The sequence below is a fragment of the Vanessa cardui genome, chromosome 10, assembly GCF_905220365.1.
Source record: "Vanessa cardui chromosome 10, ilVanCard2.1, whole genome shotgun sequence".
In the NCBI taxonomy this organism is placed as follows: Eukaryota; Metazoa; Arthropoda; class Insecta; order Lepidoptera; family Nymphalidae; genus Vanessa; species Vanessa cardui.
This window is the reverse complement of record NC_061132.1, coordinates 2,149,555-2,170,170: the sequence shown is the minus strand read 5'-3', so window position 1 is coordinate 2,170,170 and position 20,616 is coordinate 2,149,555. Positions and strand designations below refer to the sequence as shown.

The window sequence follows — 20,616 nt, the reverse complement described above, 5'->3', positions numbered from 1 at the left end:
AAGCAAGCACCGCTGATTCATGTGCTTAATTTGTCTTTATAATTCATCTCGTGCTCAGCGGTGAAGGAAAACATCGTGAGGAAACCTGCATGTGACAAATTTCATAGAAATTGTGCCACATGTGTATTCCACCGGCACATTGGAACAGCGTGGTGGAATACGTTCCAAACCTCCTCCTTAAAGGGAGAGGAGGCCTTTTGCCCAACAGTGGGAATTTACTGGCTTTTGTTGTTGTTGTTTGCACCGGGCATGAAAGATGTAAGAAAAGTTGGCGGTCCATATCAAGCGTATTTAGATATGCCTCAGTAATAAATTGGTTGGAACCGTTTCAGGCGTGCGTGGAGCACGGGTCGGTGTGCGCCAGCGCGGCGGCGGCGGCGCGGCCCGTGGACCTGGCCAGCTGCCTGCGCGCCTTCACGCGCGAGGAGCGCCTGGAGCAACGCTACCACTGCGCGCGCTGCCGCGCCAAGCAGCCCGCCACCAAGAAGCTGCAGATCTGGCGACTGCCGCCCGTCATCGTGAGTACATCGTCACACACGCCTTTAGTCGATATCAATCAATCAATCAAAGTATACTTTATTCAAGTGGGCTTTTACAAGCACTTTTGAATCGTCATTTAACAATTAAGTGAAGCTACCACCGGTTCCGAAAGTAGATTCTACCGAGAAGAACCGGCAAGAAACTCAGTAGTTACTCTTTTTCAACATTTAAAAAAATACAGTCATGTTAGTTAATTTTTAAGTTAATACAATTATTAAATTAATATAGCCGACAAATGACATGAAATTAAACGTACAACGACAATTTAGTATGTTTATGTAAACTGACATTGCTTTTCCAGATCATACATCTGAAGCGTTTCCAGTACGTCAATAACAAATGGATAAAGTCACATAAAGTCGTCAACTTCCCGTTCCAAGACTTCGACCCCACGCCCTACCTCGCCTCGGTACCGCAGGAGACCATACTCCGACATATGGAACTGAAAAATGTGACCAAACGACGATCATCCATGTTCGTCGACGTGGACGACCATATATCGGAGAGCGATACTGATAATTCTGATGATGAAGACTCGAAACCTGCAGACGTTATGCCGAACGGAGGACCGAGAAGCGAGATCAACGTGGAGAGAAAGAACCGAGAGCCGGCTGAGTTTAAGGAGAGAAAGAGACTTGAATCGACGAGCTTGACGAACACGCCCGTACTCGACGACAATCTAGTGGACTACCACCAGCACCACCTCAAAGCCGAACAGGATCCGTTCGACTTGAAATATAGATTGTACGCTGTCGTGGTGAGAAAAATATTATAATATAAAAATTAACAAAAATACTGCTCAATATCAAAATTCTACAAATTTTATTTTATAGTGCTAGTACCCGATTACTTATTTAATATAGTAAGACCTTAACAAAAACACTACTTAATATCAAAATTCTACAAATTTTATTTTACAGTGCTAGTATCCGATTAGTTATTTAATATATTCTCGTAGACTTTTCTGTTACACCGTAATATAAACAAGGAATATGTCTCGCGTCCACAGTCGCACTCGGGGCAGCTGAGCGGCGGGCACTACGTGGCGTACGCGCGCAACCCGTCGGGCGCGTGGCTGTGCTACAACGACAGCTCGTGCCGCGAGCTGCCCGCGCGGCCGGCGCCGGCGCTGGACGCGGCCGCCGCCTACCTGCTGTTCTACGAGCGGCGCGGCCTGCGCGCCGACGCCTACGTGCCGCGCGCGCCCGCCGGCCCGCGCGCGCAACCGCCGCCCGACGACGACGACCTCGGCCGCGCCTGCGTCATCGCCTAGCGTGCGCCAAGATTTAAACTCGACTGTTAATTTTATTTTTATGTCAAATCGACCATTCCTGTTGTTTTGAAACTTTCAAATATATTATTGTGATAAAATTTCAATATGTTACTTCTTCCTGTTGCGTTTTATGTTGTGTGAACTTAAACTTAATGAATTACACGTTTCGAAGCTTAGCGGTAATTTAGATAATTAATACGAAAGTCATAAAATAGTTATATTAAATGTGATATGTTAAAATACATTATGAAACTTGATCAAAACTCGCAAATTATTTACTTACATAATCTTGTGTCGTATCATTATGCGACGCTGTCTGTATATTAAATGGAGACTGATGTGAGGTTTAATAGAATAAATGAATGTGATGTGCTATAGCTCGTAGGTTACTCAAGATATATTTAAATTTATTATAAGATGATTCAACTGGAAGTATTAGCAGCAACTGATTAATGTATATTCACTTTTAACTCATATGTTTACCCTCATTAATATCATGTTTGAGTGCGTTAATATCAAATGTTTACTTATTTGCATAAATAGCATTCCATAAAACACAAAAAGTATTAAAAATGTTCACGTTCCTTTTCACATACAAGGAATATAAAATACATTCATTATGGCACCTGGATGCCTTATAAAAGCAGTGCTAACCAAAAGCGGCATTTTGATGTGAATGATATCGTCAAGTTATATTAGCATTTTCAACTTTGATTGTTTAAGGTAAAAACATTGCTGCTAATCATTAAATTAAGAATATCTGTATACAAATATAATATTATAAATATTTTATAATCTATTATAGTAATGTGATGTATTTAAATAGTCTCTAAGTTTTATTTTCTTGTTATTTATTTCAATTAAATCATTCTATATCAACGATACTAAAATTAATATTAATAATATAAGGTACAATGCTTAAAACGATCTAGTAAAATAGCGAAATATTAGATAGAAAAAGATTTCATAATTTGAGAACAATAATATGTGCGTCGAATAGAAATAACCAAAACATTAAATATATCGTAATACGCACACTAATTGAGCTGTCTTAAATATATTATTTGATATTAAATGTACAAATATATTGTCAGTACCAGCTTGGATGATATGCGCTTTTTTGGGCCCTAACGCTCGAGTCGATCACTCCCAAAGCTGGCATTCTATATTGTATTAAACGATTTACTAGATTTTGTTACTATGTTTCAGTGTTAACATACTAGTAACTTACAACACTAACAATTATGTAAATCTATATCTGAATACGTGATCTTCAGTTTAATCAAAATCAACACTAGCATGTACAAAGCTTGAATATGTTATATTATCTGTAATATTAATAATGTATTTATAATTTCATTGTTATCTATGTTAACTATAATAAGTTGATATCCCCGTGCAATAAAATATGATATTTTGTAAAGCTCGTTTTATTATGCCTCGATATAGAGTTACAATCTGCATATATTCATGTATTATCTTTATTTACTTATCAGAATCGATTATCTGATTTTGTGAAGACTTTCGGCAGAGGTTAAATTTAAATTTATCTTGATTCGTTATCGGATTGTGATATTCACATTTCACACTGATATAACACAGCGCCATCTAGTAATGGTTAACTTTTTTCCTAATAAATATTGCTGACAGATGTCATTGCAAGGCATAGAGAGATACAGATTTAATATATTTGGTGTAAATGTAGTAAATGCCAACATTTTATATTAATAAAATACGATTTATAACCTTACGTAAAATAAATGCCCTATTTACATTATATTATTAATTGATTATGCCACTAAATAATTCTATAATCTTACGAAGTATTTTTTCTTGTTTTATATTTAAGCGCAAGTATAGTTAATTTAATTATAAAATAGACATAAAAAATATATGAATATAAAAGCTGAAGAGTTATTTGTTTATAGACAAAATTCTAAATACTTACAAAAAGATTTGAAACTTTTTTACTGTCACGCTACTATATCCATAATCATCATCATTACTTTACTTAATACTTATTTTCTTTTCTTTTTTTGATATTACTTATGACAAAATTAATAACTTTTTATAATTTACATGAACCCAATATACTTATATAGACTGTTATGTATCTCAATCTAATGCAAATCTATTTTACATTATTTTTTTCAATATTATATTGTTTTTAAATAAAATGATATATTTGTACGTATCCAGTTATTGTTTCAAGTATATGTGAATTCAAGACACTAAACATGTTATGAAATAATATTATTGGACAATTTTATTTGAAATTATTAAATAATCTTCTTGTCAATATAAAAAGTACGGAAACTTTTTACTTTAACAAAATGGATTTATTTTAATCATGTTCATTTTTACATACATGCTACATACGTACTTTAAAAAGTATTATAAAAATCGTATGTGATATTAATCATTACTTTCTAACTTGCTTTGAACGTTTTACGCATGACCAAGTTAATGGCAACATCGAAAGAGCGGAAACTGCCATTTCTATGACGTCATGGGCGGAGTTTAGTTGAAGATCGAATTTGGATTCGGTTGGCGGGCGCGGCCATCTTGGTGAATTAGTGACCTGGCGATTCGGTTTTAGTTAGTGAAAAATCATTTGTCATCCACAATGTCGGAAAGGGAAGATAATGTGTATAAAGCTAAGTTAGCCGAGCAGGCCGAGCGTTACGATGGTGAGTACTTATTTTTGGTATATCTTAAGTATTAGGACGTTAAATTCCTTAGTATATATGCCGACAGTTGAAAGAAGATTTCTTCGTATTTCAAATTTTTTAACATATCATCTCCACTGGGAATCTCTTTTTAAGCCTACAAATATGTGCAATGTATTAATTTTGAGGGCATTATTAATTCAAGTCCTATAAATCGATGGCATTCGTTAGGCTTGGTCAGCGATCGATGCGTCATCCGCCGGTGGGATGCCCTTTACCTTTTATTCTGTGATAAAAGTATGAGAATACCTAAAGAAAATGCAAACTAGCATTCCGAAAAACCAAAATTCCGAATTCTTATTAAAGAAATATCCATTTCTGATAAGCGAGTGACATTTGCTCGGCTAATGTATTAAAAAAAAAATGTCCTTATTACTTCTCACTAGTAATATTCGATCGATGTCACAGAGTTCATTCAAGCATAGCCTACCTTGGATAAGTCAGCCGTTTAGAGATTTGGAATGTTCTCGATTTTAGGGTAAAAGGTCAGCTCAGCTCGAGCTAGATTTTCACCTATTGTTAACGATTCTACATAAGATGTGAATATCTCGGTCTTTTATCACACATTCACGTCTTTTGTATCTCGATAAGAGTTAAGTTCTTTGTAAAGGTTAATCTCGCCTAAACTTTCACATGTATGATTCATACAGACTCTTGCGGCGTAATATCTAGTGCACAGGCTAATCACTTGCATTTTGAAAATAATACATGTACACTAAATAATAATTATTTTTAATTCATTCATTGAATAAAAATGCTGACCTTAATGTCTACGCCGATGTTAAGAATATAAATTACAATTATAAATGTATATGACTCGTGACCGAATTTCGTTGTGAGTATTAAAATATTCTTATATTTTAACAGCTTTCTCTTTAGGAATCGGAAAAACTTTAATAAAATATATGATATAAACGAAATTTCCAATTAAACTATAGTTTACTTATAACCTATATAAGTAGTACTAGTATTATAGTGGTAGTTAAGAGTTTCCATGCTTAAAATCTATTATATATTTATTTTTTTAAGTAATACATTGTACATGAAAAAAGTTCCACTTGATCTGTCCATCGTTGTGGAGTAAGCAAATGTTAATAAAAACAATGACCACTAAACCAATGATCTTCATACATAAAGTATTACCTTGACCAAGAAATTTGAACCTTGTTATAAATTAAGTAGAATTCTCAAGCTATGCCTTAGTTCAATGATTTCTTGATGAAAAATATTTTATTTCTAGAAATGGTGGAGGCTATGAAGAATGTGGCCTCACGTAACGTCTCAGACAATGAACTCACAGTGGAAGAGAGGAACCTCCTTTCAGTCGCATACAAGAATGTGATTGGCGCCCGCCGAGCCTCATGGAGGATTATATCCTCAATTGAACAAAAGGAAGAAACAAAAGTATGTACATTATTTCTCTTTAACTGTTCTATGAATGTGTTTCCCTAAGAAAAAACTTGACAAATTATTGATTTATACAGAAGGACATAAAGACTAGATTTGTATCACTATAGATTATGTAAATTACCTTATTCATCAGTCTTATGATTAAATCAGCCTTACGACAAACCCAAGTGATGAAATTTGGTATAAAATGTGAAGTGCCACACCCATGTGGTTACAGATATCAATAAAAAAAATCTTTAAGTGATTCTATACATTAACAAGATAAGTTCCCATTTTGAAGAAAAGATGATTCATTTATCTTATTTAATAGAAGGGTTCATTCTTATGGTTAAATAGGATATTACTTTAAAATAAATTACTGACAATTTGAAAACATGTTTAAAAAAACATTGTTGAGTTGTTAACACAATTATCAGGGGAATCCCTGTAATATAATAAAAGTAAGCAAGTGTACACAGATTATAACCACAACTTTTTTTTTTTTTTCATTTAAATGTTTAATAATTCTATAGTCTCAATTTACTCCTATCTTTCACAAATTAATCTAGACAGGAGGATAACTTCGGCAATAATCAAGTTAAGAATATTGTCATTTGTCATCCTCTCCCCAAGTAGTAAATAATTAGTCAAAGGCCGATGTACATATCAAACCATGTGTTTTAGGCCTTGCAAATTATTAATTAAAGGACACGAGAAAGTAACACAAGTTTCTCTAATGATCTTTTTTAAATTTGTCGACAGCCGACATGTTAAGCACCGCTGACTCTCCAAGTGCCTAATTTGTTATTATAATTCATCTTGTGCTCGTCAATAAAGGAACCTGCCATGGAGAAGCATAGTAGAATATTATATTACTATGTTATATATACTAAACCTCATGAGATGTGTAAAAGTAAAGATAACTCATATTCTGGACCAATATTTTGAGAGTTTTCAAAACTATATTTAGTAGCTTCTTGATGCTCTATATTAGTGGATATTTCAAAGAAAATTACACTAGACTAGATTTGTTAGGAGAGTTTATTAATATTTTATGAGTATTTAAATAATAAAAGTTAAAATTTTGTAGTTATAAGACTTATAAGTACTATTAGCTACAGCTGAATAGTTTAATTAATAAGTTACATCTCTTTAGAAAAAAGATTTTCAAATTTCTCTTATATAATAACAATAGTAGTTACGAATAATACTTAAAAGGGCTCTAACCTCATCTTATACTAACTTAGAACCAAATTGGTTTTGAAGAACAAGCAAGTGTTTTCTGACCAAACCAGCAATGGTGCTACGTCACGATTTTACTACTACATTTTTATTAAAAATACCCAATTTGTAATACAAGGATTATAAATACAATAAAAATTAAACAGACACTAATTACTATTTGTACATACAATCTTCATAGATAACTTCCAATTTTACAAGAAATTTAGAATATTATTCTTTTTTTTTTTTTCAAACAAAATTAAGCAAGATTCACTGGGTTTGAACCCCGATAAGAGCATACCAACTTTGGTTCATATGAACCATTCATACCTTTTGCGTATTAATTAAGATGATATGAATATAAATTGCGTAATTAAAGGACCTGCAAAAGCAGCATGTTTTACAATACCATAATCGATTAAATTATAACGAATAATGAAATGATGTCCTTCAAAGTAGAAAAAAAAAAACAGATATTAAATATGGCGTCAAAAAGTCGTTACTTTTGCGTAGTATGATATTAGTTTGTTCATGATATAAAACCTAAAATGGGTCCAACATAAATTATATGGTTACATAACACTTGCTAGTGCTTGGAACTTTACTTAATGCGAGTCGCGTCTGGCTGGGTATCGACCACTTACCACTTGTTACACCGTCAAACACTTCCAAAATTAAGTGTGAGAGAGATAGATATTAAAGTATATAAAAGATTTTAGTATTAGCACGAATTTTTCTATAGGATTTTTTTCTTTACTACTTGTATTTGTTATCCAAAAAACCCAAGCACGTATTAAATTTGCATATTGTTAAAATTCAATTTATTAACAATTAATTGCTCACGAGTATATTATAGCTGGAACATCGATTTTTAAACAAAACTTCTTTTATTCTCGCGAAAAAACCGTGTTTACTTGGGCTATATGTATGTATCTACTCTAATCTACCTCCTCTGATCCAACTGTGACACACTGAAATGTAATAAGGTCGGATCGTAACGAAAAAAAGGTTTTTAATTCATTTTAAATGCCAATGCGCAATTTTCACGAAACGGTTTCACAAACAACATTCATTCGAATTAAAATTGTAATACGGAAAACGTTATGAACGTGTGCGAAAAAAAATCGGTTCAAATTAAAAAAAAAAGGTTCCGTTGGTGCTGAGGTCAAATATAAGCCAAGGCCGGCACGAGTCTGTTCCGATTTGCATATTGATCAAGAATTTTCCAACTGTCGGTTGACCCGTCCCAATTTAAAACTTACATCAGGATTTTGATTGTAGTACCTTTGTCATTATAATGGGAAACAAAAAAGCGTGTGTCTTATAATGATCACCATATGTATCGTATGTGTGAGTAAGTCACTTATTCATCTCGTCCCCGTAATAGTTTATATATAAAAAATCTTCGAAAAATAAGAATCTCATAAGGTTGTTTTTTATTTTCGGTCTATTATGCAATATCATCCCCAGTTGTGAACGGGATTTTGATGATTTCCGTGTTATTGAATAGGTTTTACGAAGGTAATTTATAATAAAAAGAAAACTTCTAACAAGGGGAATGCATGATATGGGGGATTTATTTTGGGATGAAACTGCGTGTAGGCGTACTCCTTTAGGGTGTTGAAACTTGCACGTAATAGCGCCGAATAAATGATGTGGAGAAAAAACCCTCAAAACTTTTAAGTGAATTTTCCATGTAAGAGTGAAATACTTGGCTGGGATGTTCGTGTTTCATGCGGCACTACAGCATCGAATCTTAATAAAAACTGCATAGAGATAGTTTAAGTGAGCTACGGTAGTAACTTATAACGATTGTACCACCGACCGTTCCGATTGTTGTATGGAATTGCGGATCTGGGTTCAAATCCCGGTTCAGTCCAATAAAATATGTTTTTTTTTTATATTTTCTTTCGATGTTTCGACTTCAATCCGATGGAATTCCCACATCCAATGCATGATTCTACCCACTTTTCGGTATATGGACCGAATCTTGGGAGACGAGCGAGATTGTTCTTTACCGAGTCCGCTCTTCGCCCCCTACAAATTTCTCTGTCCTGTCGCTGTTCTATGACCACTCTAATCCAATCTGATGGAATTATGAAAGTGAGAGAAAAATAGAGCACACTTGTGTACTTGTACTATAATATCTCCGACGTAGTCGGCTAGGCTAAAATCAACATTCGCCGCCGTGACCGAAATCGGTCAGAAGGACATAATCATCATAAAACTTGACCGACAAGACATAAAGTCTGTGCGACGTGCGTATAAATTCATGTTGCAAGCTCACGCTTGGAATAAAATCGATGTGAAAACGAATCTATCGTTTATATTTAATCGAATTGTTTTACATTCGATTAAATCACATATAATCGAGCAAAAATAAACTCGTCGACTAATTATCTTATTTATAAACTGATATGATTAAAACACAATCAAAATATAGATTATTAAAAAAATCACACTAATACGGCGGTCTAAATCAATTACAGTATGTTAATTTCATTTTGCTGAAGATTACCTAGTAACAAGCAAGTGTCCACAGTTCAATTGAAATGAAAAAATCGTATAACTTTGTACCAGGGGCATTTACTGATTAGATAAACCTTGACCTGCTTACTTATCTTTCTTTCAATTCCAAATAAGGTTTATTGTTTAGAAAGATTTAAATTAAATTCCTGTACCCATCCTATTAATACATCACAATCAAGATCGAGGACAAGATAAGTAATCAATGTATTCTTGCCTACCTTGCTATCGATTACATGAAGCTAGGGATTTTTTTATACAGGTGTGATGCGGGCACTTTCGCTACATGATATGTCTGTCAACTGTAACCAAAGAAAAAACTATGTGTATGTGTAGTATACTTTTACTATGCTTTAGACTCGGTATATTCTCTTGAATTCATCATGTTCCGTCGTTTAAATCAAATCCCACTGGCGTCTAGCGCTGCGATGGATATATCAGTTCTGAGTTTGATTTTGTCCAACTTGTAAAGTCTAACTAATTGTAACTAAAAATTACTATTTTTTTAGGTCGTCTGTGCCATTTATTTTATTTGTAAAAAATATTTATATGTTGGGTATTAAACGCTATAAATTTACAATGCGACGCAGAATGAGCAGTACTTACCCACGCAGTCACTAACGGTTAGTAACCGAGGGCAAAGTAGACGTATGAAGAAAAGGTGTGAGCACCACAGAGGCGTAATTATAACCTTGAAATCTAACAGTATTAAATTCTATTCTAAAAGTCATCAGCAATTAATATAATATATTGTTAGGTGACTTTAAATAAGTGGATAGTATTTAAATATATTCTACCTATTTGTTAGTAACTGTCACGACATTTCGTTTTATTCTTGAGAATCTATTAAAAAGCTATTTAGTAGGAATACTTTAGGCGATTGTGTGTTGTATGTTATATTAAGGCGTGAAAATGTAACGATTATACTACTCAAACAGCAATCGTGACGTCACAATAGACGTCGCAGCTACGTAGCCGATAAGATAAAACAAAAACCACAGTTGCGAATCTTATCTATATTACTATAACAAATTCGTGTGCAGAGTGTTAGGGGATAAACTGTTAATGAACAATTACTTATAAATATACGAGCAAGCATTTAATTTTAAATTATTTGTCCGGTAGATTGATAAAAATTGCTGCGCCCTTGAACATGGTACTGATCGTAGGAGTGGCTTGCTGTGATTATGTCACAAAAGAAAAGATTTATATTTTTCGATTTAAATAAGCCACAATCGTTACAAATTTATTTTACTCGAATTCTAATTCGATATAAATATAATCGCAAATTGTAAACAGATTTAGAAAATTGGTTTTGCTGCAATTTGAATATTATTTAAATTCAACCTATAAAAGTGAAATTAATGTTAAAAACTAGATTTCTTATTTTCAATTGTTGATTGTACATTATTCGATACGATACTTTCACAAATGATTAATATATTTTCAAAATAATTGTTTTATAATTTGTGTCCTTTTTACATTTTAAGACAACACTAATAACAGAAGTATAACACTAATACTGAATATATCTAATTATAATATTAATCAATTAAATAATTTAAATATTTCTGATGAAGAAGATTTTGTTACAATAATCTCTAAAATTATTATTTGAATGATTTACATTTAGATGTACAAACAAGTTTTATCTCTGTATTATTTTAAGCGTTGTTGTGCAAAGATTACATAATATTTAATATTTTTAGACTAATAATATTTTAAACATACGAAATATTGATATTGATACGGGATGCTAAATATTTTAATTTAATTTGTGATGTACTAATATAGACTTTGATACAAATAGTAAAGTAAAAATTTATCCTTTCGACTTTTGAGTTGGGTAAACTATGTGTTTTCGATGTTTGAAACAAAAGAAAAAATTAATTTATAATGAAATACAATTACGAACGAATGTAGGTTACGAATTAAATACAATTTTCTCGTTACCATTTCTTTGGCCGTCAGACGTTTATCGACGGTGTAACTCGTGTAAATGCATAATTTAATTCAGTGCATTTATTTATCACAATTGGTAATTAGGTCATTAGAAAGTGTAGCCTATCCAAATCCAAGAGCAGTGAAGACGACTCTACAACTTTATTTTATTTTACATGACATCCATATGTCGATATTTGAAATAATTTCTAGTATTTATTCCGTATAGTTTGTGAAAAAATGTGTATTGGCAATGTCGATATCAGAACTTATGCAAGGTGGAATCACTATTTCAGTTACTAATTATTTATAAAGTTTAGCTTTTATTTAATGTATCTTTCATACTAATAGATGTTTATTATGCAAAGAACTTTTGTAGTCCATCATATAGAAGAGATGTAGGCAAATCCCATGGAATATGTAAATATGGTTTAGGAGTAAAGCCGCTATAGAATAGGTATATCGATCTATGAGCCCCTACTCAGTCTTAGTGCGGTCCCTCACCGGGAGTATTCGCCCTTCAAATTCGAACATAACTTAAGTAAATTGGAAGAACTGAGCATTACAGTGCGCAACCTCGCAAATTTCATTGATTTTGAAATTAGCTGTGACACCAATATCGTTTCTATTGACTTTTTTATTGTGTGTAATATAATTGAATCAATATTACAAAGCTCAATGTAAATGCTTCGCCAGACACTAAAAATAACTACCACGACTGCAAGTGAATGCTAAAAATTTAATAATAGATTATTCAAATAAAAGCGACCGCTATATATGGCTGTATTGCAGATTATAAATTAAACCTTAGAAATGATGGATTTATTTAGAAAAAAATAAATTTTATAAACTTGATCGAATCTATTTTCGAATCGTATTCGAAAATAGAAGTCTAGTGATGAGATTATTACTTGTCTCTGTCACTAGAACATTGTAATTAATACTAAAATTTAATGCTTTGTACAAGTAAGTTCGATCCTAATGTAATTTAACGGCTTTATGGCATTACTTAGAGCTATTACGATTTCTGAGAGCTGTATTACTCTTGTCTAACTTGAAGCAGTCTGCCATGCGCCGTGGATAATATCAAGCTGTGTTGACAATCCGATTTATTCCTTTGACATCCTATGACCTAGGCCACTCTAAAAAATGAATTTAAAACGTTTAACGCTAATGGCTGTTGAGTTATGCATACATATAAGGATTTATTTATAACTAAGTTTCGTGGAAATTAAGTTCATTGACATTTAGTTAATTAAAATAATCACATGATGGTCGTTTTACGTTTCAATGAACGGAATTAAAGTGTAACGTAAAACCGTCCAAATAACTGTTTTGATAAAAACTGCGTGCAATTCAATGACACAAACAGACGATTTACACATGCGCCATGCGGGCAAATCGATGCCTGTATACCATTTTCTTTATTAATCATTAACTATGTTATAATCTACCATTACATCCAGGGTCTCGCGTTCTAACCACAGAGCCGAGATGGCCCAGTGGTTAGAACGCGTGCATATTAACCGATGATTTCGGGTTCAAACCCAAGCAAAGCATCACTATATATACGTGCTTAATTTGTGTTTATAATTCATCTCGTGCTCGGCGGTGAAGGAAAACATCGTGAGGAAACCTGCATGTGTCTATTTCATTGAAATTCTACTCGCATTCCACCAACCCGCATTGAAACAGCGTGGTGGAATATATGGTATAACCTTAATGGGAGATGAGGCCTTAGCCCAGCCTTGGGAAATTTACGTGCTGTTACTTAACGGACAGGTATTATTTGTGTTGATAGTGGGAAAGCTTTACTTAGTAGGATGTTTGTGTGGTTGCAGGGTGCGGAGGACAAGCTGAACATGATCCGCGCCTACCGCAGTCAAGTCGAGAAGGAGCTGCGCGACATCTGCTCCGACATCCTCGACGTGCTCGACAAGCACCTCATACCAAGCTCGCAGACCGGCGAGTCCAAAGTTTTCTACTACAAAATGAAGGTAATTCTAGGAAATAATTTACAGCCAGCCCTTATATTGTTTATTATGTAACGACACACAGGCTTAATGTGTATTTGAGCCTCAATAAAGTTATACCGATCGATATTCTCTAACTCTACTATGTACCTAGAAACTAAATCGGTTCAAAGAAATTCCATTATTTTATTCCGTTTCATTATTTTGTTTTTTAACTGTACAACAGAAGGAATATACCTATATATATTTATTTATTACTAGATTTTTTTGCAAGGTATTATTTTCTTAACAAACGCTATCGAAAAATGATGAGTGACAGTTACATGGTATAGATAGATAACAGATACGAAAACAAGTGTCACAACGACACAACAATCGAAGGAGATACAAAGGAGCTGTGATAGATCACCGCCAGAGCGGTACCTTGATTGTTAATAAGCGCTAATGAGGTTGACGACGTATTTCCTCATTAAGAACGTCACGTGCCGTTAATATAATTCAGAGCGCACGAGCCGCTGTCATATTGTATATTTTCTTAGCGAGAACACTTTGCTTAATCCACTTAAATAATTTATTTAATTATTTAGAGGTTTTTAAAACATGTAGTCTAGAAAGCGGAACAAGTGCGCACTGAGCATATTAAAAAAAAATTTTTTTGCTTTAAAGTATAAATAGGCACTCCAATGTGCTAAGTAGCAATTTTAGCATATACCTGATTCATACTATAAAATAAATAGTCATACATATGACTTACAATGCATAGAAGTTTAAAAATAAAATTCTTTATCCGATACGCGTAAGTTATTATTTATGACTAACATGAATGGCACTTAAATGTCTGATGAAATCGGGCGTTACTTTCTCAGTCTATGGCGCTTAATAAAGAAATCACTTTGGCAATACTCCATAGAATTTATCTTACTAGAAATGACTGTTGGCAACTGGAGATAGTCTATTTCATATCCACGATGGCAAAACATTTTTCGTTGCGTCTAGATTCTAGAAACTACAGATTTTCAGACCGCACCCCTTGCATAATGCATCCCCGTTTACGACTTCGTCGCGTAACTCGACTACGTCTGTGACGTCACGCTTGGCAAACCGATGAACGAGGTTGTACGAGCCCGCCACTCGCCGTGACTCAAAACTAGGATAATCAATACGCGTGAAGAGGCTTTGGCACGCTCGCCACTTATGTAATCCTGCCTCGCTCGTTACTACCTTCACGTAACTCGTAATCAAAAAGTAAATCGCCATCGGCTGCTGGATTGTTTCCAACGTCGTCATTGAAATAATTGCATTTACTTACTTTAGCGATATCTCCTTATTAAAATTCTAATGTATATAAGACGTTATCCCATGTATATGATATCAACTCTAAAGATTAAAGTGTTTTTAAAATTCAATTATATAAATAATTATCATAAAGTATATTTATTATGTTTAAAAAAAAATCGTATTATTGATGTCCTAAAATCTTAAGTTATCATAACAAAATTGCATCTTAGTTACATTTGTTTTATTTTATTCCACGTTATAAATGATAGTTTAAACCCGCATCGTGCTACCTTTTGTTATTAGATTACTCTGTGTCAAGTAAGAAGAATTCAAGCAATATTTGCACGTTAAATATGCAACCTATGATTTACCTTCATGGAACCGGGAAGCATGTACGTTTATCCCCGAGGGGTTCACGAAGCGCTTTTATTACGCTTGCAAGCATAGTATGAAAAGTTTAATATTAGACGTCGTTTAATTAAATTATATTTTGTTCTCAAGGAATTGAATATACTATGACATTAAAAAACTATGTCACTATTTTCATATATATTTTTTTAATAATTCTATGAAAGATAATGGCTCTAATCTGTTTGTATACTTTTTACTTAAATCACATGAGACTATTTACGGTATTTTTTTATAAAAATTATATCCGTCTATTTATTTGTCCAAAATTAAATCATATGTAGTATGTTATGAGGAATAAATTACGACTAGTTTTATTGTAGAAAAATAATTTTGGTTTTAATTAAAAACCATAAAATGTTAATAGAATCTGGTTAAACTTCCACGGGCGGTGAATTCGTCAGGGGCATGTGATAAATGTGTCTTGTCTTGGCGAAGCTTGCACGGAAAAAAGTTAAACCATCAATATTTAAACATAAAAAGATATCAAAATAGACACATACAAGAATAACTATATTTTGTAAACTTTATAGTTTATTGGACTTCAATGACACGAAAATCATAATGTAAATGAAAGTCGACCTTGTTTTATCTCAAAAACTTATAGGAGATAATGAAACTGTTTTTTAAATAGAATTGGGCTTTATTAAAACGTTTTAACGCTTTAAAATACTCTAAAGTTAAGATTTAAATAAATTATTTAAAAAATTAGTAAACTATAAGTTTAATAATCAAAGTATTTTCATTATTTTACTTTTCATTAGTGTAAGTAGGCTTTGAAGGATATTCTAGAAGTGGTACCTGCTGTTTATAATTGAATGACTTCTGACCATTTATTTATTTTATTCTATTATTATTTGACGAAGGTGCATTCGTATTGCTAAGAATAAAACCAAATATTCAAAATTAACTGTGTTCTATTTTTAAACAAGACGTCGGCCCTTATTTTATCCTACTTGGCATTATATCATAAGGATTTTTTACTTGTATTTACAGGGTGACTACCACCGGTACCTGGCCGAGTTCGCGACGGGCAATGACCGTAAAGAGGCGGCCGAGAACTCACTGGTCGCATACAAGGCCGCCTCCGACATCGCGATGACTGAGCTGCCTCCCACCCACCCCATCCGTCTCGGCCTTGCGCTCAACTTCTCAGTGAGTACACCAAACATTTCCTCCTTACAGCATACAATGTTAGATTTCATTATCTACAATCCAATGGGCAAGGAAATTAACTAAACGGGCTTTTGAAGTTCTTATATCTTCAGTATGCTTCAATCTCACCATCACTGACCGGACAAGCATCTTACTACACAAATTGACTAATTGTCAATTTAATATCTTATACTATCTTAAATTACTGACTGAAGTTAGTAGCAATTTACCTAAAGTAGTAAATTAAACTCGGAAATTCAGCTATATATAATGTTTTGATGTTATATAGTAAGCATAAGTGAAATTACGTTAATCGTATTATAACATAAGTAAGGTCAAATGAAATAAATCGGAGGAATATTATTGTAAATGATATAGGAGCTACTCAACAAATTAAAAGGCTTCTGTGAAGAAATTATGATTTTTTTTTTAATCATTGAATATATATTAGTGTAAGGAATTATTTGATTATTGTAAAGTTTAAACCTCCGGTATAGACAGTCTCCAAATAAACGCCGAGCTATTTGAGGTGTTAATCACCAGGCTTACCGCGTCGGACGAATGCGTCACACGCTGATGTCATTGAATAAAGAGACCTCCACTCATTTCGCAAACATTAACTTATTTCGTCGCTTACATACTAATGGTACTATTACAAAAACGCGAATGCGTGAATAACGTTACTATTACTTGGCGCAAGTCCAAAATCGTAACGTATTTTTATGTTGATTCACATACGAAACTTTTTCAGACTATTTAATGTTCACTAAATCTAAAAAGTCAAAATAAATGGATTGTTACGATCGATTCTATGCTAATATTAGATATTATAATACTTTTCGCCCCCTCTTACCCATACAATATTGTAGAAATCCACAATTCACGGATAATTGTAAACAAAAATTTCATGTTTAAAACTTCTATGAAAAATTTCTCAGTGCAATAAAGAGTATTATTAATAATAATAATAATTTTAATGTATGCGGTTTTTTCCTCTAGGTATTCTACTACGAAATCCTGAACAGTCCGGACCGCGCGTGCCGGCTCGCGAAGGCCGCCTTCGACGACGCCATCGCCGAGCTCGACACACTATCCGAGGAGAGCTACAAGGACTCCACGCTCATCATGCAGCTGCTGCGCGACAACCTCACGCTCTGGACCTCCGACATGCAAGGCGACGGCGAGTCCGGTGAGTACCATCATCCCATCTGTCCGATATATGAACAAGAAATGTACGAAACTAAATTGTATTACAGAATGTTGTCTTAAATTTTCGCGATTATTACACATTTAAATAAAACTAATTATAACGTATGAATCGCGTATATTAATTATTTTTGAAACATCCCGACGTTTCGAGCACTTTGCAGTGTTCGTGGTCACGGGTAGTATAATAGTTATAATTAGTTTTAATTGTATTACAGACTTTCAAAATACCTTATTAATGTAATTTTTTTGTTATCGCAGGTGAAGCCGAACAGAAAGAACAAGCACAGGACGTCGAAGATCAGGACGTGTCGTAATACTTTTTAACATTCTATTTAAATATAATAAAAAAAATAACTATAGTATCATGTAAGACCCAGCCCTCAATGACAACCGGTTGTAAGGTATCCCAGCAACGCGCCTCCGGGACGTTCTCAAACTACTCGCATGCATACACTGAGTAAATTGGCCGTTACATTCGAACTCAACGTACATTGCAACTTTCGTTTATGTATCGTGTCAAATTATCTATGAGTAATATACATTTTAAATATGTACTTCTTTTGATATATTCAATGTTTCGTTTTCGATTACGAGAAAAAAAATATATAATGTTTAAGAAAAGTACTTTGGTATTGCATTTTATCTGTATGTTCTAAGAATGTATTTTCTTAACGGTTCACTTTAAATTGATCTCTAATGTTAACTTAGCTTTCTCTGCTCCGGCAACTGTATCACTTCGCGTGTAACCACGCAGCCGTTGTATTAGATGTCACCAACAGGGATTTATACTATATCGTAGCGATCGCTGATAGACTTTTCCATCTTTCTAACGTCTACTCTACTAAGGTGGGAATTGTAAATTTTCTAAGTATTTTATACCGTGTGTAAAATTAATGTATTTAATTCCGTTGTAACTCACATCGTATGAGCACCATAGCGACGAATCCATTTACTTGAATAATAATAATATATTTAATTTGTATACACTATAGTGAGGTGTATGTATTATGTGGATGTAATAGATAACTCGGTATCATTTCGCATCGTATCTCAGTGTCGATTTCGGTTTGCACAAATAGTCGTTTTATACGTGGACGTTTGATGTCGCGGCGAGGTCGCGTCGCTTGCACGGCGAGCGGCTCTTCCGCGCGCCTTGCATTTGTATACATTGATCGTTTATTGATATATTTTAAACGGTAACATTTATTAGATGATATATTGTAGTTACTCGCAATATTTAGCTAAGTGATAGTGGCGTCACCCTGTTGGTCTTTATGTATCTATCGTGTCGAGCATACGTACTCGTATTTATCGCAACAAATTCGTGTAAATCGTGACTACTGTGTAGTATGTACTATGGTTCGTTTCGAGCGGATTCATTTGCGTTCGGTTTTGGAGACTCGACGGGAGGGGCCCGGCTGAGCTTGTCGTCGAAGACATTGTCGATGTGTCCGCGCTTCGTTCGTATTACAACTTTTGGAGTATTCACACTTGAATCGCTTTAATTACTTACGAGTATTGTGATAGAGATTTTGTATATTTTAATTTATTTTTTAATTTCGCATGTTTCTCGAAAATATCGCTGTAGCGCTACATCTCTACAATTGTAACAGGACAAACGGTAGTTCTAAAGTTGTGCTAGGTTAAGGTTATGCACTCGGGGAAATTATTTATTTGCGACGTATCGCTCGGCGGCCTGCGGTGCGAGCGCTCCCGTGCGCCCGTGCGCGCGCGCAGCACGGAGCACGTGCGCCGCACGGAGCACGTGCGCCGCGCGCCCGTGCGCCGCTGAGCCCGCTCGCCCGGCGCCGAGCAACTCGAAGACATTCCATCTTCATACCTATGATAAAACTAAATATCTGGCCAATGTTTGTTCAAACTCCGAACTAGTGCGGCATGGCAGTGTGCAGCAAGTGCGTGCCCGAGTAAGATATTAGCGTTATTTTTATTTGAATTTGTAATATTGCATATATTTTGTTAATTTATATCCACAAAAAATACTGATGCAATTAGCCTTAGTGTTATGCAATATTGATTTATGTCCTACCATCTACATGGAAATTTATTGTAAATGACAGTGTAAATCTAATAATAAAATTCAAAAGTCCAAGCTGCAGTTTTATTATCTGAACCCATTACTTAAGGTATTTTATTTTTTACAGGTGAAACGTTTTGGGATGACATATTTATTCAATATCTTTAAAATTTAAGGGTAATTTTAAAAGAAATTTACTAAAAACGTTTTGCGAAAAAAAAAGACTAGCACTACATTTTATTAATAACGCTTTGAACCTTCTTGTCTTTAATATCTTTCCTAAAATTGAAACTTGAACCCCACCCGACTTCGGTCGGGTAAAATAAAGCCTAGTATACACGATGTGAGCTGCTATTCTCATCAGGCACACCTAACACCGAGTCAAGTCGATTGATTTTTTAAGCTGTTTCCACGATGACTGAAATTGCGAGTTTTGTATTGGAGTTGTATTCTCGCAACGACTGGCGAGGTACTGCCGGATGCTCATGGAAATTATGCCAAAGTTACCATACAAACGTTGAGGTAAGACTAGCTGGCGACTGAAAACAAACAAGTTGTAGGGGAAAAGAATTGTTACAAACCTATATTACTTATAAATGCAAATAACTCTCCGACCGACCGGCCGACTTGCACGCTAGCTCACACACAAGGCTGAACCAGACATTCATTTAATTTATATATCAAAATTTAATATATAGATTATTTATATATAGAAACAAAAATACTAAATTGTTTCGGAGCATAAAACGTTTTTAGTAGAATATCGATTAGATATTCTCCCATAAAAATTGTGAACGGCCATTTAAATTAACAGCATCTAAAATTAGTTTCTTATTTCGGTATACGTTGATACTATGCTAATATATGATAAAAAACAGTTATTTTCTATATATATATACCCCAATTTACAAAATCATCTCACATTTTTGCTATATT

General features: G+C 34.0%; 2 protein-coding genes across 2 annotated transcripts in view; both read left to right on the top strand.

Moving 5' to 3' along the window:
- LOC124532690 (ubiquitin carboxyl-terminal hydrolase 32) overlaps positions 1 to 3,236 on the top strand; it is a 41,204-nt gene extending 37,968 nt beyond the window's left edge. Inside the window, exons 24-26 of the mRNA XM_047107716.1 lie at positions 333 to 518; positions 842 to 1,297; positions 1,550 to 3,236. Coding sequence (XP_046963672.1) covers positions 333 to 518; positions 842 to 1,297; positions 1,550 to 1,813 — 906 coding nt within the window. The 3' untranslated portion in view covers positions 1,814 to 3,236. The remainder of the gene's footprint in view (positions 1 to 332; positions 519 to 841; positions 1,298 to 1,549) is intronic.
- A 1,055-nt stretch (positions 3,237 to 4,291) lies between these two features.
- LOC124532701 (14-3-3 protein epsilon) lies at positions 4,292 to 19,755 on the top strand. Its single transcript, XM_047107727.1, has 6 exons — positions 4,292 to 4,503; positions 5,783 to 5,946; positions 13,464 to 13,619; positions 16,278 to 16,436; positions 17,436 to 17,625; positions 17,904 to 19,755. Exons 1-6 carry the CDS (start codon positions 4,440 to 4,442, stop codon positions 17,957 to 17,959), a joined length of 789 nt encoding a protein of 262 aa, XP_046963683.1. The 5' UTR covers positions 4,292 to 4,439; the 3' UTR covers positions 17,960 to 19,755.
- Positions 19,756 to 20,616: the final 861 nt, after the last annotated feature.